This window comes from Cannabis sativa, chromosome 3 (assembly GCF_029168945.1).
Source record: "Cannabis sativa cultivar Pink pepper isolate KNU-18-1 chromosome 3, ASM2916894v1, whole genome shotgun sequence".
NCBI lineage: Eukaryota > Viridiplantae > Streptophyta > Magnoliopsida > Rosales > Cannabaceae > Cannabis > Cannabis sativa.
In genome coordinates, this window is record NC_083603.1 from 6,285,767 (window position 1) to 6,312,966 (window position 27,200).

Consider the following 27,200-nt stretch of genomic DNA (forward strand, 5'->3'; position numbering starts at 1 on the left):
TAATTTATAATTAGTCGTAACTTTTTTACTTATAAGTCACAAATTTTATTTTGACTAAAAGTAAAACAAAATTTGTAACGCGTGTTTACTTTAATGGTATATTTTGCTGTAATCGTATCAACATAAACACGACACCATAACAAAAATTATTATATACATATCAAGGGATGAGACTCTCCTTTTCTTTCTTTTTTACTTTTTATTCATGTATAGAAAGAATATGTTCAGGAAACAGAAATATATTTTGTTCATGCATAATGCTTATAATAATATTATACCATAACATTAGTTACGTACATGCCCCTAACACAGTGTGTTGCTCAATTAATATTGGGTCCATTAATTATATTATAAGAGTTGTTGAATATATGAGAACGATCATAATGAGGCCAACTACTCTTATCTTAATTATTCACTCACTCTCTCTAAGTCTCAACAATCTTCACTACTTTTCTCAGTTCATCAAGATTCAAAATGGCAGATCTAGCTTACACCATAGCTGGAAATGTCTTGGACAAACTGGGTTCTCTTGCTTATGAAGAGGTTAGCTTAGCATGGGGCATGAAAGATGACCTCAACAAGCTTAAGCTAATCACATTGGCCCTCCAAGAAGTGCTCCCAGATGCCGAAACTAAGCAAGAAGAGAGGCCAACGCTCAAAACTTGGGTCGTCGAGCTTAAAGACACCTTCCATGATGCAGTGGATGTATTGGATGAATTTGAGTGTGAATTACTGAGGCGAAAAGTTGTCAAGCAATATGCATCTTTTGGTAGAAAGGTACACCGTTTCTTTTCGCATTCGAATCCAATTGTTTACTGTTTTAGTGTTGCTCATCGTATTCGAGAGATAAGGGAGAGGTTAGATGAGATTGATAAGAATATGGAGAAGTTTCAATTGATCAAAATTGCACCGAATGTGGATCAAAGTGTTAGAGAAACTCACTCCTTTGTTAATCTTTTAGATGTTATTGGTAGAGACTGTGAAAAAGGCGAGATTCTAGATATGGTATTAAAGGATCAAGCTCAAGAAAGTGATAATCAAATCCTTGTTATATCTGTAATTGGGATTGGGGGTTTAGGAAAAACTACACTTATCAAATCAGTATACAATGATGATAAAATTGGTGAAAAGTTTGATTTGAAGATTTGGGTTTGTGTGTCTTTGGATTTCAATGTGTCTAAAATAGTAAAAGATATTCTTACAGATACAACTGGTAATTGTAACTTGTCTAATTTAAACCAATTGCAAAAGTCCTTAACAAACACCTTGAAAGATAAAACATTTTTACTTGTTTTGGATGATGTATGGAATGAGGATTTTTCGAAGTGGCGGGATTTGGCAGAGTTGTTATCAGTGGGTTCTAAGAAGAGTAAAATTATTGTGACAACACGTAATCGCGAAGTTGCTTTGATCATGGGCGAAACGAAACCCTATGAATTGAAGGGGCTACCTGAGAAGGAATCTTTGTCTTTGTTTTTCAAGTGTGCATTTGGAAGTGAAGCAGCAGTAGCTGAGTATCCACAGCTCAAACAAATTGGTGAAGAAATTGTGAAAAAATGTGGAGGGGTTCCTTTGGCATTGAAGACCTTGGGGAGTCGGCTTCGACAGACAACTGAAGCTCATAAGTGGAAAACTGTGAGAGATAACAAAATTTGGGAGCTAGAACGAAACCAAGGTCACATTTTACCTGCATTGCGATTAAGTTACAACGCAATGTCTCCGTCCTTAAAACAATGTTTTGCTTATTGTTCAACTTTTGAAGAGGATAGTTTGATGTGGAAATTTGATTTGATTAGAATTTGGATGGCTCTCAGAATCCTTCCTTCACCTAAGAACAAAGAGGAGTTGGAAGAAATCGGCGAGTCATGCTGCGTAGATTTGTGTAACCGATCTTTCTTTCAAGCTGATCACGGTGAAGATTATTTTGGACTCAACCAAGAGTTTAGAGTACATGATTTAATTCACAATCTCGCATGCTCAATCACCCAAAACGAGTGCTCAATTGTAAATTCCAATGATGACAGAATGATTTCTGATACAGTAAGATATTTAAGAATTGTTATCAATGAGATCAACTTAACAAAGTTGAGCAAGCTAAAGAAACTAAAGAGTATTCATGTTAACAGTGACAAAGATGAGAAAGATGAAGTTGTGCAGTTATTCCTTTCTACCTGCATTTCAACATTCAAACACTTGCGAGTGTTTGATTTGTCAAAATTATCTGTTGAGGTGTTGCCAAGTTCAATTGGCACCATGAAGCAGTTGAGATATCTCAACTTGAGGGAAAACGAAAAGATTAAGAGACTCCCTAATTCAATTTGCAAGTTGCAAAGTTTGCAAACTTTGATTCTTGATGGATGTGTGGAGCTTGAGGAAATACCCGACGACATAGGGAGTTTAGTAAGCCTAAGGACTCTTATGTTAACCACAAAACAGAGCTTTTTGTGTTATGGAAGCTTGAAATCTCTTCGTTTTTCGTACATTAATAGTTGCGATAACTTGAAAGTGTTGTCGAATGACTCGATAAACTGCACCACATTACGTACTCTGGCAATAGGTGATTGTGCAAAACTCAATTTGGCAAGTGAATTTAGTAATAAAAATGTTCAATTGAGCCTTCAAACATTTGTGATTTTTTCGTTACCAGAGACAACAGATCTTCCCCAATGGCTCGAACAAGCTGCTAAGACTTTGCGAAATTTAAGGATTGAAGATTGTTCCAAGTTAACGAGATTGCCAGAGTGGTTGCCAAAACTCATCTCACTTGAGAAGCTTGAGATTATTTGTTGTCGAAATTTGTTGTCGCTTCCAGATGGGATGGAAGGCCTCACCTCCCTCACACATTTGGTTATTGAAGATTGTAATGCATTGAAGGAAAGATGCAAACGAGAAGTAGGACCAGATTGGCATAAGATTGCTCATGTTCCCAACCTTTCTATTGGTTAGGATTTATGATCATGATGACAAGAAAAGGAAGATGTAAGTATATTTCTAGTTTTAATTTATAAATTTATTAATACTTGCAAAGTAATTTTACTATTGATTGAGTAAATATTAGTTGTGGGTTTGCAATTATACTCTAATATACTCCATCTCTTTGTTACATATAGCATTGTGCACATCTTCCCTTTGGCACAACACAGGTGTAAAATTCTTCTGCTGAGATGTCTCAGATAATGAAATTGTTGGATCGTGAAACGATCATTTTTATTTCTAGCCAATGTGGAACTTTGGTTGCATACCCAAGAGAAGTTGGTGTATTTAAATCAGTCTTTTAATAAACTTTTATGTGTAATAATAAACTTTGCAAAGATACACTTTCTATCATTTGATAAATGTGTGCATGTTTTTCGATAAACTTTTTTGTGTACTAAACTTTAATTTCAAAGACATGTGATTAATGCGTGCAGATTTTTCATCCCAATTGTGATGTTTTATAGAGCTCTTAACTTTTTTCTTTTATAGAAAATTTATGTAATTTGTTGGAATTGGAGCCATACTTAGGAACTCTAATGGAGATGTTATAGCATGCTTTCAAAGCCTATGTTTGGAAGTTTTACAGTTATAGAAGCAGAATGTAACACAATTGTTGTGGTTGTGGATTGCATTGTCTCTTCAGGATTTGAAATCTAACGTTGTTGAATCTGATTGCTTAATGGTTGTATCTGGTATTTAATAATAATAATAGATATTCTTACTTTAATGACTTTGGTTCATTAACTGTTAAAGGATATTGCAAGCTAATTTTTTAAATTTTCAAGAATGTTCCTAATCCATGTATGACGGGCGGTCAATACAGCTACACATGGATTAGATATGCATGTTCTTCGGATGAATAGACAACTTGTTTGACTAGATGATTTTTTTTCTTGTGGATTGTATAGTCTTTTAGCTTGTACGACACTATTTGGTTTTCAATGATATTGATCATTATTTTCAATAACACATGTCATCAAGGATTTTGCCTCAAAGGCGAAATAATGCAAGTTTTATCCAATTTAAAATAGCAAATCTCCAACCATAGTCAAGCATATAAAAATAGAATCCAAAAATATTGCATGTACAAAATATATTATAAATTTTCCACAAATATTGCAATTAAATTCTAAAATGGTTAAACCAAGCACACAGTTAAGTACAATTTCTTTTTCACAAGCAAAGACAAGGCAACAACATACAAAAATCATGACTTAACAGTTTACACTAACCAAATACTTTAAGAAAAACAAGACAGCAAAAATTGAAAAAAAAAAACAAATAAAAGTAAAAATTTTAATAAGTCCTCCCCCAAACTAAAGATGCATATTGTCCCAAATGTGACAATAAAATCAAAGAGAGAGAACTTACCTCAAATACATGTTACATCGATGAGGGGTTGACGCCTATAATAAGCGTCATACTATACCACTTGGAAGTTGTCATCATGAATGCCCTCAAGTTTGGCTTGATACGAGTTTGTACCATGTTTAGCACCAACAACACAAGATTTCAAAGGATGAGCTTGGAGAGAAATCTTTGGTAGCTCATAAAGGATGTAACATGATGAGGGTAGTATTGATAGAAAATATGAATCCATTGGTGGTGTATAAATAAATGTCATTGATGAATTCAAATCAATGATACCAGAAGCTTTCTCATCCTTCAATGTCACATTTTTTTCACCTTCATCAAATAACTCTTCTTTTTGTTGCTCACTCTCTAATTGACTATCCATAACCGTGTTTGTGATTTGATATTCAATAATTTCATGATCATGAATAAAATTAATTTCATTCACCATACTATATTCATTATTTGCCAAACAAAAATCTAATTTAGCCAAATTTTTAGCTAGTACCACTTTAAAGGGGTCTTGATATTCAATTACAAGTTCAATCTCTTCTATTGACCCAACTAATGATGCTTCTACTTTATTCAAACAACACTCATAACCTTGGTCATTTGAGTCTTTTTCCTTAAAACACTCCATATTATGCACAATTAAATTCTCAAATAGAGATCTTACCATACACTCCAATTGAGTTATTTTTTCTACAAGTGATGGTGTATGATATTCCTCCTCAAATGGTTGGAATGAGTTTGGGAAATATGGAGGGTATTGGTGACTCCAACCTTAAAGTGAAGGATCCTAATGCCAGTGGTGATCAAAATCAGACATATCATTCAACAAATGCATTATGTCATTAGGACTACTTCTTCTTAACAATGACTCTCCAGCAGGCCCGGCCCTGGGCATAGGCGGGCTAGGCCTGTGCCTAGGGCCCACCCAGCCCAGGGGCCCAAAATTTTTTTTCCTCTTTTAAAATTATACATTTTTTTTTACCGATTTTGAAAAATACCATATTTTTTCTAACATAAGGGCCCAAATTTTTTTTTTCCCTATGGCCCACTTTGTTTCAGGGCCGACCCTGCTCTCCAGTTACCTCTGCTCCATAATTCACCCAAATATTTGTTTCATCATTCATTCCATTGTGAATAAATAAAGTGAGACAACCTCTTGAAAAGTTGTGATGACATCTCTTTACCAATTTATCAAACCTCCCCCAAGCAACGAAGAATGACTCATTGTGTTGTTGAAAAAAATTCACAAGGTAATCTTGATGTAGCATTTTTTTTATGTACCTTGCAAAATAAACTCATACAATTAAAATATTAGCAAAATAAAATGATAATCAAATTAGAAATAAAATAATTAATAATTTTAATCATCGATAATAACGCCAAAAACTTGTTCGATAAATTTAGTACGCAGGTATACGTAATTGAATCAAGTAATATAGTGATAAAGTAGAGTACTCGTCCCAAACGAAGACTGATTATCAATTACCAATCAATTAACTTTTTTGTTTCTATTTGATTAATTAAATTTTTTTAGAAAAATAAATAAAGCAAAGCAAATAATTAAAAAATTAGAGAAATAAACAATAAGAAAAACAAGGATTATTATGAACCCCAACTATCCTTTGTTTTACTTCTTAATGTAATTACCAATTTTTCTTATTTTTATTCAATTGACAAGTTGAATTAAGTAAGGGGAGTTTTCACTTATCATAGTCTGGTTCGGACTTACAAACCCAATCTATGTGAAAACTCTATTTAATCTATGGTAAAGTTTAATCACAAAAAAAAAAAAAAAGACTTACAAACCCAATCTATGTGAAAATTCCATATATTCCTATAGTAAAGTTTAATCACAAAAAAAAAAAAAAAAAAACATTAAACAAATAAAATCATAAAATTATGCAAATAATCTAGATACTTTTGTCCTAAATCAATTTGCATCCATAACAATCAAAACATATTCAAATCTGACTTTTCAGAATTTTGATTTGAATTCATAAATAACAATTATAGGTGATCAATCAGTGATTGCAAAATTAAATCAGATTGCATGGAATTAAAAGAAAAAGAAGAAAAAATTGAATAACTACATTAATCCAAAAAAAAAAAAAATTAAGTGGTTCACATAACAATCCTAAAATGTAAATTAGCGATCATAAAAGTCATTCTAAACAACAAAGATTCAATTAAAAACATAAAAGATAAATTAGGTGGTTCACATAACAACCCTAAAATGTAAATTAGCTCATAAAAGTCATTCTAAACAATAAAGATTCAATTAAAAACATAAAAGATAAAAATAGATATGAGAAAGAATACTATTTGGAGTCCTCCAATAGTGTATTCTGCTCTCAGTCGTCCTTCTATGCTCAAAATTGCTCTCGAAATTCAAATTATTCCCAAGACCTAGCTCCAACTCGTTTTGTAGACAAAATTTGAAAAGTTTTCTATTTTTTCGCAAGAGCTGCGACATTGGATATATAGAGAGTCGCAATTCTCTCGTTTTTTTTGATTTCCTATCGTGACGACCGATGGTATTTTGGTTATAACTATATCGATATAGCTCAAAATTAGACAATTAAAGATGTTTTGAAAAACTATTAGAAAGATCTAGAACTTTCATTCAAAAGCTTTTCCTGGAAGTGAACGAATCATAGTTCAAAATTGGCTTGAAGTTTCAGACTTTATTTTCAATCACAAACGGAGCGTGTTGAGTATCCAAAACTTAAATTTTTATACTTATTGTATCTTACAATTTCAAAATTCATGCTAAATCTATAAAAATCATATTACTTAGTATGTTTTCTCTTATTTCAACCCACATGATATAATTAGATATAAAGTAACAAGAATTTATAAGGTTGAGATAACAAATATCGTAAAATTAATTAGAGATGTGTGACACAGAGAAAAAAAAAAAAAAAGATAGGTAGGATACGTCAATTATATTATTGTAACTTTATAACTTAATAGTTTGAACATACAATAATCAAGTAGCAAATTAATGTTAACCTAAATACAAATAAAAGTAGCAAATTTGGACAAGGAAGGTATAATTTGTTTTTGTGTAGAGCTTGGTTTTTCATCTTTTCTCTTTATTCTTGTTATTTATATATTTATGTTCATCTTTCATTTGTATTTTCAAGTATGGAGTTGTTTTTCTTCTATTTAGTTGTAATTTTCTCGTTGTAACTTTATTTGATCAATCCCTAAAAGTAAATCAATCAATAGACTAAGGAGATTCTCTCATGAGAAGATTGGAGCTTCCAATTGACAAGACTTTGGCTAGCTAGAGTTTTGTTCTAGTTGAGTGTTTCAGTCAGTTCTTTGTTCGAGTTTTTTTAACGTTGTTTTTAAGGTGGGAGTTCCCTTGTTACTTTTGTTTTTCTCTTTTGATTCTTTTTCTGAAAGTGCGATGGAGAACTCGGGGGGCCAAGGAGTAAGACAAGATGGAACGAATAATGACACAATGAATGAAGATATGGTGGAAAATATCCAACAAGGTGGCCAACAACTGCCCCAAGACCCTACATTGAATGAGCCTACAGTACAGGGTGACCAACAACATTCCCAAGTACCTGAGGAGGGAGTTGCATTAAATGTAGTCTCAAATCCTGAAGTTAATGCAGTACCTTCTGAGGCACTAAGGAATGAAGAGGTAGAACATTTAAGACAGGATTTTCTTGAGTCTATGACACTGGAGTTAGAACCAGATTTTGAAATAAATGCTGAGATTGCCAGAACTGGGATTTTGGCAAGTTTTTTCGAAGGTAAAGGGGTGTCAAGATCTCGACTGAAAGGAATTTTGGAGCAGAAATGGAGGCTTAATGGACATTGGAGGTTCAAAACGTTACAACCAGGAATATGGGGGATCTTCTTTGAGAAGGAGGAAGACTGTGTGTCTATCTTGGAGAAGCGGCCATGGCTGATAAACGGGAAACTCCTAATAATCCATGAATGGCCTGAACAGGGTGATTGGTCAAATGTGGACATGAACAAAGCGGTTTTCTGGGTTAAAGCTACGGGACTCCCAACCCCATACTTAAATGCCATGATCGCCGAGAATTGCTGCAAAGGCAGGGGAGTACAAAGGATGCGATATCGTGGATCAAAGAGCTCTAGCAAGGAGAGGCTTTCTAAAATTCCAAGTGGAATTATCAACTAAGCATCAAGTGTCACCTGGGTTCTTCCTTGATATTTACAGGGGAAGGAAAGAGTGGATACAGTTTCAATACTTCCGATTACCAAAATTCTGCTACAATTGTGGGCATATAGGTCATGACAAGAATGCTTGTTTTAGAGAAACTGTGTTTGCTTTTCCTCCGGAGGGTGCGGCAGTTCCGGCCTTCGGACCGTGGATAAGGGCGGAGTCGTCAGTCATAAGTTGCTTTAACACAAGGAATCAACTCAATTTTTTCCGAGAGGATGCGAGACATACTCAACCGCCGGTGAACAGATCTCTAACTCCGGCCAAGGAAGTTAAGGGAAAGGACAAAGGAAAGGGACTGCTCAAGGAGGATATCCCAAGGCAAGTACAGCAAACCAATGAGAATGGAAGACTCAAAAGGAAGGTAATCAGAGTCCAGGCAAAATCTCCAGGGGCTGGTTTTGGAAAGAATTTGAAAGTTGTCGACAATATCCTCAAAAAACCAGCAGGTATCAAGATACATGAATTGACAAAAGATAAAGGTATACCTGAAGAGCTAAATCAAGGAAGGAGGACAAGGTCAGTTTCGCCTAGGGCCTTGAGGATACACAACAAAGGGAAGTTAACAGCTGAAGAAACTGATAATGAGATCCTGAAGAAATATTCATCGAGACCCCCTCCTACTCAGCGTGATGAGAGAGTAATAACTACAATAATGGGCCATATGGGGCCTACTTATGAACAAATGATAGATAAAAAACATAAAGAGCTGTGTAAGTCCAGAAATCCACACAAGCATCCTGAGCCCACTCACTTCCCATGGCCCATATATGCTGAAGAAATTGGGCTTGCTGAAGAACTTATGGGCCCTGCCCCAATAGACAAATTTGAACCGGCCCCAACTCTGTTCCATGACCCTGTTGATGTTTCAAACTTGGTCCACGAATGCACACAACTGAGGAAGAGGAAAGCAGGTCTGACATTGGTACCGTATGTACAACGTACAGAATACAATACAAGAGAATTCTCTCAGGAACTTCCTGAAATGCCTGAGTTTGCACCTGGAGCGATCGAAACTCCTTTCAAAATGGGTTCGGGAGCATCTACTTCATCAACATCTCGTGGAGTAACAAAGAGAAGGCGTGGTGCAGGATCAAAGTCTACTCCAAGAACAAGGAGACAAGCCAAAAAGGAGAGTAATCATAACGGTGATATAGTTAAAAACTTGGAGGATACCCTGAATTTAATTGAAGTTCCAGTGGAAAGTGATCAAAGCTTAGCTACGGGCGAGGAGGCGGCCCTTATCAAGCCCCCAATCTCCAAATGAGGTTCCTTTCATGGAATTGTCGGGGCCTTGCGAGGGACCCGACAAGCCAAGCCTTAAGAGCTTGGGTGAGAAAGCATAAGCCGGAGTGTGTGTTTCTCATGGAGACTAAGGTGGATAAAGGAAAGATGGAATGGATGGCAAGAAGTTTGAGGTATGAAAGGACTGCAATTATCCCAGCCATAGGATTGGCAGGTGGTTTCTGTCTCTTTTGGAAGCATGAATTACAGTTTACAATTTTGGAGCAAGATAACAATGTGTTTGAAGTAGCAATTAACGAGTCTCAGGGACTTCCTGCTTGGAGACTCTTTGCGGTCTATGGACCTCCCTATGAGAGGGATAAAACCATTTTTTGGGAGATGTTGACCCACAAAGTAAATGCTTGCGACGGGCCTTGGGTAGTTATGGGGGATCTTAATTGTATTCTCAACAAGGAAGAAAAGATGGGAGGGAAAAAAGTGACAACTTCAGATACTCGATGGCTAGAAGCTTTTCTTCAAGATACAGGAGGAGTAGATTTGAGATTCAAAGGATGCCAATTCACTTGGCAAAATAAGAGGTTTAATGGAGGTCTAATTAGAGAAAGATTGGACAGATGTATTGGGTCTTATGATTGGAGCTCGACTTTTCCTTCTGCAGGAATATTAAACTTTCCAATCATGATTTCAGATCACGCCCCTATTTTGTTCGATACTCTCATGCTTAAAAGTAAGGGCTTCATTCCTTTTCGATTTTATGATGCGTGGTCAAGGGAAGATACTTGTCGAGATGAAATTTGCAAGGCTTGGCAGAAGGTGCCTCGAGGAGGAATAAAAAGTCTTTTGAAGAATTTTGATAACATCAGAAGGGCGCTTCAGAAGTGGAGAAAAGAGAAGATGGGAGACATGGATCATCGTATCAGTGCCTTGGAAAGTAGGCTGCATTGGATTCAAAGGCAACAAATTACTGAAGATTTTTGCAAGGAGGAATCTCTAATTCAAGAACAACTTCAAGAAACTTGGAGAAAGAAGGAGTCCATGTGGCGTCAAAAATCCCGTGAACTATGGTTAAAACTCGGGGATAGAAGTACAAAGTTCTTTCATTCAGCGGCTTCGATCAGAAGGAGGAGAAACCAAATTTGGCATCTCCAAGATAAGTATGGGAATATGAAGGATAACATCAGAGAAGTTTCAGGTATTATTAATGATTACTTCAAGGAGTTATTTGCTTCTGATAATCCTGAAATTCCTGTGGAATTGGAGAATCTGTTCGATAGGAAAATAGATGAGACTCTCAATGAGGGGCTGACCAAAATTCCTTCTATCGAAGAAATTCGGGATACAGTTTTCAGCATTCATCCTTTAAAGTCTCCAGGTCCGGATGGTCTCCCGGGATGTTTCTTCCGGAAGTATTGGGATCTGGTTGGAGACAGTGTGAGTGCGGCTGTTCAAGAAGTGTTCAGGTCAGGAATTGTTCATCAAGGATTAAACTTCACCTTTATCTGTCTTATTCCGAAAGTTGATAATCCTTCAAGAATGGATCAATTCAGACCAATCAGTCTCTGTAATTTTCCTTATAAGATCATTGCAAAGATTCTAGCTAATAGGTTGAGACCGTATATGGAAAGTTTGATATCCCCTCTTCAATCAGCATTTATTCCGGGCCGATGGATCGCTGAATCGTCGATTCTAACTCAGGAGTTAGTTCATACTATCAGGAAGAAAAGGGGTGTGGGAGGATTAATGGCAATCAAACTGGATATGCACAAGGCATATGATAGAATGGAGTGGGAATTTGTAAGGAAGGTACTACAGGCAAATGGTTTTGACGAGAATGCTGTAAAGCTTTTGATGTCGTGTATATCAGAAGTCTCATATTCAGTCTTGATGAATGGTACGCCTTTAAAGAAATTCAAGCCTCAAAGGGGTCTCCGTCAAGGAGATCCTTTGTCCCCATATATCTTTCTTCTTTGCCAGGAAGTCCTTTCAAAAATTATTCTCAGCCAACAAAACAGAGGGAAGATTCATGGTATTAAAATAGCAAGAAATGCTATTCCAATTTCACACCTTATGTTCGCAGATGATACAATTCTTTTCGCGAGAGCAAATTCAGAAGAGGCAACAAATTTAATGGGATGTCTTAATCTTTATGAGAAATGGTCTGGTCAAGTTTGTAGTAGAGCTAAATCCAGTGTGCTTTTCTCAAATAATCTGGCTTCAGACAAGAGGAAGGACATTTTGCAGAAACTCACAATCAAGCAATCGGATGGTGAAGAGAGACATTTAGGTAACCCCTTTGTGTTCAAGAGAAGGAAGAGGGAAAGCTTTTTGAAGTTGAGAGAGAGTATGCTACAGAAGCTTGAAGGTTGGAGAATGAGATTGTTGTCTTATGCTGGGAGATTGACTTTAATCAAGTCAGTTGCGTCTGCTATGCCAATATATGCGATGTCTACAAATAGAGTTCCAATCTCAATTTGTAGGGAATTGGATGCCTTGTTAAGAAGGTATTGGTGGCAAGGGCAAGTTACTCAGGGAAGGTTCATGGCTCTAAAGGCGTGGGATTCAATTTGTCAACCGAAATCTTCAGGTGGTCTAGGGATTAGACGTTTTGAGGATGCAAATAGAGCCTTAATGGCAAAACTGACTTGGAGTATTGCTGAGGGAAGCAACAAGCCGTGGATAGTATGTTTGTTGGGCAAATATTGCAAGAATGAAAACTTCTGGACCGTGAAAAAGAAGAATAGCGATTCATATTTATGGAAATGTATTCTTGAAGTTCGAAACATTATTTTGAAGGGATCGTTGGCTATACCGGCTGGGGGGGAGTCCATTGACATCTGGAACCAACCGTGGATTCCTTGGTTGGAGTTCAATGATTTTAAAAGTTTGATGGGAAGTCTTAGAGCTCGGGGTTTTACTGCGAGAACTGTAGCAGATGTTTCGATGGGTAATGATTGGAATGAGGAAATTGTGCTACAATTTTTTGGAAAGGAAGTTGGAGAAAAGATCTTAGAAATTCCTAGACTCCCTCTTCCTAACAAGGATCGATTAATTTGGAAAGGGAAACATGATGGCAGTTTCTCAGTTAAAGGAGCATACTTGGTGGATCAAAACCTCAGGTTTCAAGATCAGCAGCCAGTTTGGAATTGGGTGTGGCATTCGGATCTTCATCCTAGAATTGCAATTTTACTTTGGCGAGTTCTTAGCAATGCTATCCCGGTTAAGGATCGTCTTCCTTTTCTTGAAGACAAGGAGTGCGTTCTGTGTAGTAGGTACCAAGAGAGTTGTTTACACCTCTTCAGGGACTGCAGCTTCACAAAATCTATCTGGTTTTTAGGCAATTTTCCTCTGAGAGTGGAACATATTCCAGGGATCAACATGGTGGATTTTGTTAAGAATTTGGTTCTTGAAGTAAAGGCTGCTGGTGTGGGAAGGAAGGAAATCTTAACTTATCTTGGCTGTGTGATGGATCAAATTTGGATGACAAGAAACAATGTTTGTCGTCTTGGAGAAGTGGTGAAGATTGACGAGATAAGCAGAAGAGTTGGGAAGGCATTCGAGGAATATTCAAGGTACTCAAATGGTGATGATTCAGAGATAACTCCATGCTTTGTTAATAGATCTCTCGATTGTCAAATGGTCTCAATGGATGTTGATTGGATGGTGTTTACGGATGCGTCCTGGCTCAGAGGGGAGGCAGGGATTGCAGCAGTAATGGTAAGCAGACTTACAGGACGTTGGAGTTCAAAATCAGTTTTTACCAAAGCTATCTCTGCTTTTGATGCAGAACTTAGTGCTATTCTTATGGCGCTAAAGTGGGCTATTGAAGAGAAAAAGCAACAAATTCAGTTATTTTCGGATTGTCAAACCGCAATCCAAGCTTTTGCTGTTAATCAATGCCCCAAGGATTGGAGATCCCTCAACAAGTCTCTATCTATTTTGAATATTAGTAATAGATTTATCCTTTGTAAGTTTCATTATATTAGTCGTGATGTTAATCTTTTAGCTGACAGTTTAGCAAAATCTGCTAGGATTTCTAGACAGTCTGCAGGTTTGGTTCAAGGGGAGGGTGATCCCCCTGTGATCCCCAATTTTCTCAATTATTAATGAACTTCTGTTCTTTCAAAAAAAAAAAAAAAAAAAAAAAAAAAAAAGTTGAACATGAAATTCAGCAAAGCATTTGGAAAATCTCATGGTTTCTTTTGCTTATATTATGAACAAATAACAATCTCAGGATACAAAAGCTGCAATGAAATAATAACAAAAAGCTCAAAACTCTATTCTCTTTGGAAAGATCTTTGATAGGAAAGAAACCTTTTGATCACTTTGTGCAGTGTACTCTTTAATTTAATTGCTCTTCAATTTTCCAGAATTAATTTGTGAGGGTATCATAAGCAATACCTCTAAAAGCTTAGTATGAAAACACATTTATTTGAAATTTGAGTTCACAATAAGAGCCACGTTCTTACTATAATACTATATCTTAAATAAATACAAAATGTTATGGTTGTAGTATAATTAGTTACATGAATATATATAGTTAGTGTCAATACTCCCATATAGATTACATACTAAAATAGTAGCAAATTAATGACTTATAAAACTACTTATTACTAAACTTATCATATATTTGAACTGAGAATAACTAAATAATGTACTTCAAGAAATGAGAGTTTTGGGGGCGAATAAATAATAACTAAACACCCCAAATTCACCATTAAAGTAGTACTATTATGGTCAACCTATACCTTTTAAAGACAATTTGTCGCCGGCAATATATATCGCCTCTAACATTTTTTATTTTTTATTTTTAAAAATAATTAATTTACATTAAAATATTAAATTAAAACTCATAGAAAAAAAACTAAAATATTTAAATTATTATATTATAGGCAACTAAATTAATGTTGCATAATGTTCAAACTACAATTATAATAAACTTACTAAAATCAATAAATTATTGGTATAATGTAAACTACAGGACAGAGCATATATAATGTCTCTCTTTAAATGAAAAAAAAAATATACATTCATATTCTACAACTTGAAAATCCTATTATTAATTGTATGGGAGATGTAAATTGCATATTAAATAAATAGTTAAAAATTAAAAAGAAAATCATATAATATCCTTACAGCACAGAAAATTAATCAACTACTCTTCAAGAAATTCTACAATGGAGAAATGTTGCTGAAGAATGTACATTTAAACACTACTTTAACAAGCAAAAGAACCAAAACCCTAAAGTAAACAAAAGTGATACACTGAATTACTGATCCCAATCATAACTGAAACTATGATAGCCCAAATCTTAATCCAAAAGTTCAACCATGTATTAGCATTTCAGTAAGTCATAATATTGCATTGTTATATAATTAAAAAAACATGGAATTAGAAGTTTTCATAAGCAATATCTTGGCTGAGCCCATGTCATTTCTCTTGATAGCTTCTCTAATGGCTTTCTCTACACCCTTCTCCTCTCTCTGAACATCTCGAATCAATCAAACAAATCCAAATCAAAAAACAACAATCTCAACCACCAAAACAGAATAAGAAGTATCTATACTCTAATAGAGAGAGCATTGTCTCTAATTTGGCGTTTGATCGATGTTTTGGCATTCTTGGCAGAGACGCCTCTATAAGCGAAATAACTCCTTGAACTTTCATACATGTAATCACTAGCCCAATTACAATAGTCCATTCATGCATTAGTATCTACCCACTATCTATTAGCAAAGACAGAAAAAGAAAGAGAGAAGAAAATCTTTGTGTATTCATCAATCGAGGAAAAATAGAGTACAATACCTTTTATAGTTACAATGCTCAATGGAGAGACTAACAAAATTAACAGAATCTAACTAACTCTAACAACTTCTATTAACTTGTACTAATTAACTCAAGACAGCTAAGCAACTAACTTCTTGATACCCCCCCTCAAGATGGATGGTATATATTTACCAATCCCATCTTGTCTTTAAGTGCCTTGAATTGGTTAGGAAACAAAGCTTTAGTTAGAATGTCTGCAAGTTGTTCTCTCGATGAAACATGATCTGTTTTGACAATTCCTTGCTAAACTTTTTCTCTTACCAAATGACAATCTATTTCAATATGTTTTGTCCTCTCATGGAAAACCGGATTATAGCTGCAATATGTCGTGCAGCTTTGTTGTCACAGTACATGATAGCTGGTCCCTTGTGTTCAATTCTTTGAGCAAAGATAACAACCAAACCAGTTCACTTGTAGTGTTGGCCATTGTCTTGTATTCAGCTTCAGTTGAAGATCTAAAAACTATTTGTTGCTTTTTACTCTTCCAAGATATGATTGAGCTGCCAAGGAAAATACAGAAACCACTAGTAGATCTCCTTGTATTAACACAGGTAGCCCAATCTGCATCAGTGTAGGCTCTTAGTTGTATTCTAATGCAGCAAAAAGGAATATGCCTTGTCCAGAAGTAGACTTAACATACTGCAAAATCCTTTGAGTAACTTGAAGGTGTTTAGCTTTAGGCATGGCTAGAAACCGACTCAGTTTATTAACTGAGTAAACCAAGTCAGGCCCTTGTAATTGTAAGATATTGAAGCTTCCCAATTATTTTCCTCTACAATGTAGGATCCACTGGCTTGTCAGCAAGTTTGTCATTCTCAATCAGTTAATAGAATTAACTGATTTTCCACTTATTTAGCTTTTGTCTATTACCGTTAAATCAGTTAGTAGTTAGATAAGTTGGTACTTAATTAGTTGTTTTGTATCTCTCTGTTTTTGGTTAAGTCGGTTGTAAGCTCCAGTATAAATATGTGCTCTTGCACATTCTCTGTATTCATTCATTCAATTCATTTGAATCAATAAAGCTCTTTTCTTCTTTTCTCTGTTTCGTAAGATGGTATCATAGCAGGAAAGTATGCTTTCCTACATCTGATCTCGACTGCTTCCGCTTTCCCTGCCTTGCTGTGTTTTCTTCTCCGGCAATGGTGGCGCTTATCCAAAACTATTGAAAACTGTCATGTTTTCTCATCTTTCTCTTCTTCGTGTCTCTTTTCTCCAAAGGACTCATCTTGATTCTTTCAATGCACTTTAATGGCGAACAATGATCAAGAAACCAGAATGGAAACTGAAATCTCCACTCCAATCGCATCCCCTAGTTCACAGCACATCACAGATAACAACAATCAAAGTATTCAGGCCTTAAGTTCAAGAAATCCTCTTGAAGATCCATCTGACCCTTATTATCTCCATCATGGAGACAATCCTGGGAACATTCTTGTCTCTCAACCACTCACAGGACAGGACAACTACATCTCTTGGAGCCGTGCGATGCAGCTCGCCATTTCTGTCAAAAACAAGATTGGGTTCTTAGACGGTTCTATTCCTAAACCTCCTTCTACTAATTTCAATCTTTACAATGCATGGATTAGGAATAATAATATTGTGATATCCTGGATACTTAATTCTGTCTCTAAAGAAATATCTTCAAGCCTGTTATATGATGAGTCTGCAGCAGCTATTTGGACAGATCTTAAGATACGTTTTCATCAAAGGAACGGGCCACACATATACAACCTCAGGAAAGGTTTAATGAACCTTCGACAAGAGAACCAAACCATTAGTATGTACTATACTAAACTCAAAACTATATGGGAGGAATTATCCAACTATAGGCCGAATTGCAGCTGCAACGGATGCACCTGTGGAGGAGTAAAGAAGCTGCAAGAACATCATCACATGGAATACATCATGTCCTTCTTGATGGGGCTCTCTGATAATTTTACTCAAATTCGCAGCAGCATTCTATTGATGGATCCCTTACCCGAAGCAAATCGCGTTTTCCACTTGGTGACACAAGAAGAGAATCAAAAAGGTAATTTGAATGTTGGAAATAATTCTAATACTAACTTAGCCTTTGCTTTCCAATCAGACAAGAACACTTCTGCAAGATCTGATTCTCAAGGAACCAAGAATCACCCTTCAAAAAGGAATAGACCCTTTTGCACACATTGTAATATACATGGCCACACCATCGAGAAATGCTACAAAATCCATGGATATCCACCAGGATTTAAGAGCAACAAACAAAGGGATGCAGCAGCCAACCAAGTTCAAACCAGCACTGAACCGAATTGCAACAAAGAAGAGGCTCACACCCTGCTGCCACAGCTCAATGCCACTCAATACCAACAGTTATTGAACCTTCTTGCTAGTCAACAAAATGGTATAACAACCACATATCCTTCTTCTTCATCGGGTACAACAGGTATCATCTTATCTAGTCATTGTGTCTCTCCTAATAATGAGTCTTGGATAATAGATTCAGGAGCCACAAGACACATATGCAATAATATTAAGATGTTCCAATTCGTTTGTCCAATTCCAAAGGTCAGATTGATTTTACCCAATAATGAATTTCTCCATGTTCAACAAAGTGGTACCGTTTTTATCAATAAAGACCTCATTCTCACTGATGTTCTTTATGTTCCACATTTCAAATATAATATAATTTCTGTCAGCAGCCTAACTTGTCATGATACTGTTAAGGTCAGATTTTTCTCTAACAGTTTTTATATACAGGACAAGCTCCACAAGAGGGAGATTGGCAGAGGTAAAACCAACAATGGTCTCTACATTTTGGATGCTCCTCAATCTGAAAGTGTTCTCTCTGTTACTGCAGAATTATGGCATTCAAGATTGGGACATCTTTCCCATAAAAGACTTGCTCTTTTAAGTGAAAAATTGCATTGTACTGTTGATACTTTACATAAAAACTCTCCTTGCTATGTTTGTCCTTTGGCAAAACAAAAGAAATTGCCTTTTCCTAATAAAACTTCTTTTGCTAAAAACAAATTCGATCTCATTCATTGTGATACTTGGGGACCTTACCATATTCCATCTCATTCAAATTACAAATATTTTCTTACTTTAGTTGATGACCATACTAGATTCACTTGGGTTTATCTATTACAACACAAGTCTGATGTTGCTCACATTGTGCCACAATTTATTTCTTATGTGCAAACTCAATTCCATTGCACAATCAAACGGTTTCGATCTGACAATGCACCAGAATTGGTGTTCAGAGATCTCTTTGCTCGTCTTGGCATATTACATGACTTCACCTGCATTGAAACACCAGAACAAAACGCCATAGCCGAAAGAAAGCATCAACACCTTTTAAATGTTGCTCGTGCTTTATTTTTTCAAGCTAATGTGCCTATTAAATTCTGGTCCGAATGCATTATGACCGCAACTTTTCTTATAAACCGAACCCCCACTCCTTTGCTCAAAAACAAAACTCCTTATGAGCTATTATTTGACACACCTCCAGATTACTCCAATCTGAGAAACTTTGGCTGTCTTGTGTTTGCCTCTACTCTTATGGCTCATCGCACTAAATTTGAACCTAGAGCCAAGCCTTGTGTCTTCCTAGGCTACCCTCAAGGTGTTAAAGGGTATAAACTTTATGACATCAACAATAAACAAATCTTCATATCTAGAAATGTTATATTTCATGAAAACATATATCCATTTCACAACTTAAATACAAATAAGGATTACATTGATCCTTTCTCTCATATGGTTTTTCCTTCTACTAATATTTCTAATACACCTGTAAGTGATTTCCCTACAGATGCATCTACACAGCAGCCCACATTACAGGTCACTCCTACTGCCCCAATTGACCAGGAACAACCAACAAGAATACAAACTCCAGTGTCTAACACACCAGATAACACACCAGATACTGATGTCACGGCACCAGCAGCCACTAATGTTCCACCAGTAGCCACTAATGTTCCTCTTCGAAGGACATCAAGACAGATCAAAACCCCAGCTTACTTAAGAGACTACGAATGCAATTCCATATTGCAAGACCAATCCTCCACACCTCATCCACTTGGTAAATTTCTTTCTTATGATAAACTTTCAGATTCTCATAAAACTTTTATTCTTGCTGTCACAGCTTTATTTGAACCTCGCAATTACAAACAAGCAAGCCAATACAAGGTGTGGAATCAAGCCATGAATAGTGAACTATATGCCCTTTTAAAGAACAAGACTTGGACCTATGTAAAGCTCCCTCCAAACAAAAAGGCTATAGGATGTCGCTGGGTTTATAAAATAAAGTATAACAGCGATGGTTCTGTTGAAAGATGCAAAGCAAGGCTGGTCGCTCAAGGTTTCTCCCAACAAGAAGGATTAGATTTTTTCGACACTTTCTCTCCCGTAGCAAAAATGGTAACATTCAAGCTTCTCCTTGCTGTCTCTGCAATAAAACAGTGGCCTACACTTCAGCTCGACATCAACAACGCGTTCCTTAATGGAGACCTTAATGAGGAAGTTTATATGGTCATTCCACCAGGCCTATCTCTCCCAAGCACACATGCCAACGACTCTGCCCTCGTCTGCAAGTTACAAAAATCCATTTATGGATTAAAACAATCCTCTCGACAATGGTACAAAAAGCTTTCGGATGCTCTCATCATGGAAGGCTTTAAACAATCTCAAGCCGATTACACATTGTTTACCAAAGGAACAGGCAACAGTTTCATTGCTCTATTAGTCTATGTCGACGATATCATCATCACCGGCCCCAACATTCACCTTCTACACTCATTGCAAACTTCTTTACATAATCAATTTCAGCTAAAGGCTCTTGGACCATTGAAATATTTTCTAGGCTTTGAAATTGCTCGCTCCTCTGAAGGTGTTTTTCTTTCTCAAAGAAAATACACACTCCAATTGTTGACAGATACTGGTTTTACAGGCTGCAAGCCTGCTAAAACCCCCATGGACCCCAGGACTAAACTAGATGATACTCAAGGTACTCCTCTCGAAGATCCTTCCTCCTACAGACAACTGGTTGGGCGCCTACTATACCTTACACTTTCTCGACCTGATATCACCTATGCCGTGAACACTTTAAGTCAATTTATGTCGTCCCCTCGTACTCCACATATGCAAGCAATCAGCCATCTCCTTCGATACCTCAAAGGAAGTCCAGGCCAAGGACTATTGTACAGCTCTGTATCCTCCTTACACCTTCGTGGATTCTCCGATTCTGACTGGGCCTCATGTCCTACCACACGACGATCCACCTCGAGTTTTTGTATCTTCCTCGGAGATTGCCTAATTTCCTGGAAAACCAAGAAACAGACCACCATATCTCGCAGTTCTGCAGAAGCAGAATACAGGGCACTTGCTGCCACTAGTAGCGAGATCACCTGGATTCAATACTTATTGCATGATTTCCAAATTTCACAAGACACTCCAGCCTTTATCTATTGTGACAACCAATCAGCCATACATATTGCAAACAATCCAACTTTCCACGAACGCACAAAACATATTGAATTGGATTGTCACTTCATCAGAGAGAAAATCAAAGCCTCTACTATTCGACTCATACCTGTCAATACTACTCTTCAACTGGCAGACGCTTTTACCAAACCACTTCCATCTACGACTCTTTCCACACATGTCCACAAGATGTCTGTACATGACATATACAACCCATCTTGAGGGGGGATAATAGAATTAACTGATTTTCCACTTATTTAGCTTTTGTCTATTACCGTTAAATCAGTTAGTAGTTAGATAAGTTGGTACTTAATTAGTTGTTTTGTATCTCTCTGTTTTTGGTTAAGTCGGTTGTAAGCTCCAGTATAAATATGTGCTCTTGCACATTCTCTGTATTCATTCATTCAATTCATTTGAATCAATAAAGCTCTTTTCTTCTTTTCTCTGTTTCGTAAGATTTAGCTTTAGGCATGGCTAGAAACCGACTCAGTTTATTAACTGAGTAAACCAAGTCAGGCCCTTGTAATTGTAAGATATTGAAGCTTCCCAATTATTTTCCTCTACAATGTAGGATCCACTGGCTTGTCAGCAAGTTTGTCATTCTCAATCTGTGACAATTTCAAATTTGGCTCCATATATAGGTGTACTAACTGGTTTGCTTCCAAGGTAACCAAGGTCCTCAAGTAATTGAAGAGCATAAGCTCTTTGAGATACAAAAATCCCTTTGTTAGACCTTTCCACTTCCAAACCAAGAAAGTACTTGAGATCCCTAAGATCTTTAAGTTTGAACTTGTTATGCAGCCTAATTTTCAAAGCATTTAGCTCAGTGATGTTATTACTTGCAAGTATAATATCATCAACATAAATTAATAGGATGATAAAACTGGTTGAAGAGTGTCTTATGAACATAGAGTGGATCTGTTGCTGAATAAGAGAACCCTTCTTCCAGCAGAGCAGTAGAAAAATTTTCAAACCACTACCTGGATGCTTGTTTCAACCTATATAGTAATTTCTTGAGTTTTTGCATATTGTATTTTGTGGTAATGGTGTCTCCCCCTTAGGACTATACTCTGGAGGTAGTCATATAAATCTCTTCATGCAAATCTCCATGCATTATTAACATCAAGTTGATGCAAATCTCCATGCAAATTTTCATTCATTATATTAATGTCTTTATAAATAAATATAAATAATTATTTATTTATTTATTTTCTAAAATAATTTTTTTATTAATCTCTTTATTATATATATAAGGAAATATATTTCAATATCATTCAATTTTTTTTCTTAAATTAGAGTCAATTACTTCATTATCTTTTCTTGAAATGTCAAATCACTAATTAAATAATTAAATGTAACAACACTTAACAAAATAGGTAAATTTCTACACATGTATTATATTTAGGTGTATTTTTAACAAGTCGCAAGTAAATATTATTTGGTAGTTTCATAAGTTGAGACTTAAGAGACAAAAATACTAATTATTTTTATTTTATTAGTACTTTCTTTTTATCAATTCTTTTAGTTTGTTTTTCTTTTACAATTAGGGATGCATATTTCTCCCACGGGGATGGGTCCCGTGGGGACCCGCCCCTAATGGACTGGGGATTTCCCGTCTAAATGAGGAACGAGGCGGTGACAGTGATTATTTTTTGTCCTCGAATGTTAAACGGGATAGGGACGGGGATCACACTCTCCGCCTCGATAGGAATCCGTTTATTATTTTATCTTATATTTTTAGTAATATTTTATAATTTATAATTTATGTTTGCATTTTTTAGTATATTAGTATTTTTTTCTATGATTTTTAAGTTGTGTTTTAGATAATAATTAGTTTATTGAATAATAAGTAATGTATAATATTTTAATTTTTATGTAGTTTAATATTTTTGTATTTTAAAAATTTTATGGAGACAGGGAAGCACTCCCCGCTAATTTTCTACCCCGTGTGCATCCCTATTTACAATACACATGTATAGAATATACATAAATATATTTTAAACATGTGCATTTCACAATTTAAATATTTTCCTTTAAAATTTGAATTAAATATATTCTTTTTGTTGAAATGAATTGACTAATTTAATTTGTTAAGTAAAACATTACAAAAATTAATCAAAACTAATATAAAAATACTAAATTAAATATCTATTTAAAACTAATTAAAATAAAAAAAAAAAATCTAAAAGAAAATTGAGAACCAAAAAAAAAGATATAAACAATTCTATGGATCAGTAAATTACATCTTACATACATATATATACTTATTTATAATTATTAATCAAATCAAAGATTTTGAATTGTCTTTTTCTTTTATATATTCACCAACTTTTGTCTTACATATCATATGTTCGTGTAAATTTTGCTTATTATATTTTCATTTGGACACTCTATACAGCTTGTATGTACAATAAGGTTGTATAGTGAGATTTAACTCTCTTTATCTATATAGACTTTTTTAACCATTCACAATATCTATTAACATCTTCAATATTTGGTCCAAAACCATAATTTTTAGGCTCCTCAACATCTTCTTCTTCAAGAATTTTCAGTATATCATGATCAAAATACTCTGATAATGGCTTATTCTTATGATTGGAGTTGAAGCTAAAATCTAAATTTGGATGAGTCGGTGAACGTGGTCGCATGTTTGAGTCTTCTGTTGGAAGCTTGTAAGTCATTGAACTCTGCATCCTCTCTAGTGTAGAAGTAGTAGAATGAGAACTTGATTTGCCCAAGAGTAGACTTGTGTCGTTGTCTTGTAATCGCTTCACTCCGGCTTTATATTTCTAAAAAGAAAAGGATAAAAGATCTTAGATGAAAAGATCATAGAGGAGTAACAATACATCATCTAAGAGCATTTCCAAAAGTTAAAAAATAAGTGAGAAAATTACATTATATACCTCTTTTAATTTGATATTTTTAATTTTTACTCTCTATTAAAATCTATTACGGTTACCCTTTTTTTTAATCATTCTACCAATTTTACTTTTATTACTTCACAATAATTTTCATTATTCTCTAATTAGAATTTTGTTCCAAATTTCCCACAAATCTACATTTTCATCAAAGAATACAAATCTATTATGTTTAAAATTACGTCTTAATTATGTGAGTGTGTGAGGATAATTTGAGTAATACTCATAAAAAAAGTATATTTGAGTTAAATTTTATTTAGAGATAAATTTAATCAATGTATAAAAAAAAAGGTATTCTTCAACTTCTCTCGGCGAACCAAAGTACAAAGATGAAACAACTAACAACTGTACTAGCCAATTTTTACACTTAGTCAAATTGTTGTACTTTAAGCAATTGTTAACTGCAAGAAAGAAAAAAAAGGAATGAACCTGCAGATGGCTAGCGATTTGGTGTCTTGTTAAATGTGGAACTCCCATCTCTTCTCGAATCATTTTCGGTTGAGCTTCTGCATACAAAAGAGAAATACATTAGTAACTAACTCAACAAAATAAGACATCAAATGAAAATACATCAAAGAAAGGTGTATTGTATTTACTTTCATCTCCCAACAAGCTGAGGGCTTTTGTAAACTTGTTATGGAGTTGAGGAGTCCACACAAGACAAGATCTCTTTGATTTTGACCCTTCTTCTTGTTGCTCAATATCATTGTTGTCACTATTAAGACTAGTAGTAGGTCTTTTTTGCTTATTATTATTATTATTATTAACTTGAGATGATGATGATGATGATGATAAATGAAGTTTCTTTCCATTAATATTGTTGTTATTTTTATTTTCTACAATTAATTTTGTGTTCTTCCAACAAACACTTTGCCATAGTTGCTTTAATACTGCCATTGAAAGTGGCTTCATTAAGAAAAGGCTTGCCCCTTTGTCCAATGCTTCCTTTGCTAAGTGTTCATTTATGCTAGAAGACATCACTGCAATGGTGGTGATGATCAAGTTACAAACAAACATTAATTAGTAAATATTTTATTTTTGAAATCAGCAGTTACCAAGTAATTTTTTTAGTGGAAAAAAAAATACTTAAAATTAATAAAACAATAATTCTATTAAGCTTCTGTTAGGTGTAACAGAGTACGACATTACTATTATAGGGTAAATATCATTTTGGACTTGTGTTTTGTAAAAGTTACCGATTAAACTCTTTAGTTTGTTAAATAACAAAATAGACTCTATATTTTTTAAAATGGTAAAAATAGGACATTAATTTTTGACAATTTTTTTAATATAACTAACTTGAAGACAATTCTTAACACGAACAGATACAGAAAATATAAACAGTTTTGTCATAACACCTTTAAATCGGATTATTATTAAATTTTATTTTGACAAAAAAACAGTTCAGTGTCCTATTTGTACCATTTTAAAAAATACAGGATCCATTTTATCATTTAACAAAATAGAGAGTCCAATTTATAACTTTTGCAAAACACAGGATTCAAAATGATACTTACCCACTATTATATTAACTTTGAGTATTTTTTTCGCGAAAAAAATAATTGGATAGTTGTCGATCGGTTACAAACCTAAAATTTTCATGAATTTGTGCGGTAAATATCATTTATAGAATAAATATTTCTTTAAACAAAACAAGAAAGAATTATGGGATTATGTTCTTACATATGACTCCAATGCCACATTGAAGGGAAGCTTTGAGAAATGAATATGGGTTCATCTCTGCCATGTCAATGGAAGCCATTACTAATTTAAATTTACTCTTTTTCTCTTTAATCATGGAGAGAGCTTCAGAGACTTCTCCTGTACTTGTAACTGAAATAAATCACAATATAATGATGATTATACAAATGTCCTATATATATTGTTATGCTTTCTTAAGTAATGAAAATCAAATACAATCTTAACAAGAGTAATATTATGTAGAAATTTATGACAAAAATCTAAAGGTAATTGATGCTAGAATATTAAATAAAAAAGAAGTAATTTTTTTTTTGTTGTTGTAAACGGCTTGTTAAACTTTTTTTTTTTGTTGATTTTTCTTTTTAAGCTACAAATTTATGTAATAAATTTTGTCCACTTTACTTATTATAGAATATTTTCGTTCCAATAATAAAAAAAATAATAATTTAACCTAAAATTATATAGAAAACAAAATCAAAGGAAAAATGATAATGGACCTTGTCAGGGCAGTCGTGAGTTAAAATAGGTCATAGGTAAAAAAAAAAAAAAATTAGGCCCTTACTTTAAAGATAAATAGTATTTTTAAAAAATTATATATACTTTTTAAAATATTTTTTTTTTTTATTTAGGCTCCTAAAATGAGTAGGCTCTAAGCGCAGATTTAGCTTGCCTTTGCCTAGAAACAGAACCTTGTGTTGGATTTGGGGCAAATCCCTTTATTGTTAAAACATATGGGCCCAAAATTTAGTAAAATTGGATACCATTTGCACTTTTCAGCATTTTTTTTTAAAAAATTATTACAAAATTGTATTACTACTATACTACACAATAGAAAAATAATTAAATAATTAAATAATTAAAATCAGTGAATTTCATATATAATAATCAGATTAAGGAGAAAGAAATAATAATGTACTGGAAAATATAAAATCAATAATCATCAAAATAAAATAATTATCTTACCCTTATATGAACATAATTCTAACATTGCTGTGATAATGGAAAGAGTGTCTCTATCATCATCAACTACCAAAATTTGCAGTCCTTTGGCAAAGCTTGGAACATGTTTTGACACACTATGATTCATTTTTATGTTTTTATTAATATATTATATATAATAATTCACTCTAAATTAAACAATGTAATAACACAAAAACCCAAATAATATATATTGAAAAACCAAGAAGAAGAAGAAGAAGAAGAAGTATTGCTCCAATGAGTACTTGTAGAGTTCTTTAAATAGTGAAAAATATAAGTTTGAATAAAGTGAGAAAAAGAGGAAAAAATAACCATTGTAATTTAGAGCCCACTGTTTTGAGCATTAAAACCAGATTATAAGACTAGAAATATAACTCCTAATAATTCATTTTGAACCTATCTAAGTGGTCCTTAATAATTTAATAAAATTTAATGAATAATTAACAAAAAAAGGTAATTATTTATATACATACCATATATTTTAAACAAACATAATAATGATATAAATCTTTAATTAATATTT

The 27,200-nt window shown here is 34.4% G+C and overlaps 2 protein-coding genes across 2 annotated transcripts; one reads left to right on the forward strand and one right to left on the reverse strand.

Moving 5' to 3' along the window:
- The first annotated feature begins 284 nt into the window (after positions 1-284).
- On the forward strand, positions 285-3,327 carry LOC115709892 (disease resistance protein RGA2). Its single transcript, XM_030638140.2, has 2 exons — positions 285-2,979; positions 3,111-3,327. Exon 1 carries the CDS (start codon positions 475-477, stop codon positions 2,944-2,946), a length of 2,472 nt encoding a protein of 823 aa, XP_030494000.2. The 5' UTR covers positions 285-474; the 3' UTR covers positions 2,947-2,979; positions 3,111-3,327.
- Positions 3,328-21,683: 18,356 nt separating this feature from the next.
- LOC115709125 (uncharacterized) lies at positions 21,684-24,727 on the reverse strand. The gene is made up of 4 exons (XM_030637161.2): positions 24,595-24,727; positions 24,428-24,504; positions 23,544-23,869; positions 21,684-21,882 (listed from the first exon to the last, which is right to left on the reverse strand). The coding sequence occupies exons 2-4, from the start codon at positions 24,488-24,490 to the stop codon at positions 21,684-21,686; spliced, it is 588 nt and encodes a 195-aa protein (XP_030493021.2). The 5' UTR covers positions 24,491-24,504; positions 24,595-24,727.
- Positions 24,728-27,200: the final 2,473 nt, after the last annotated feature.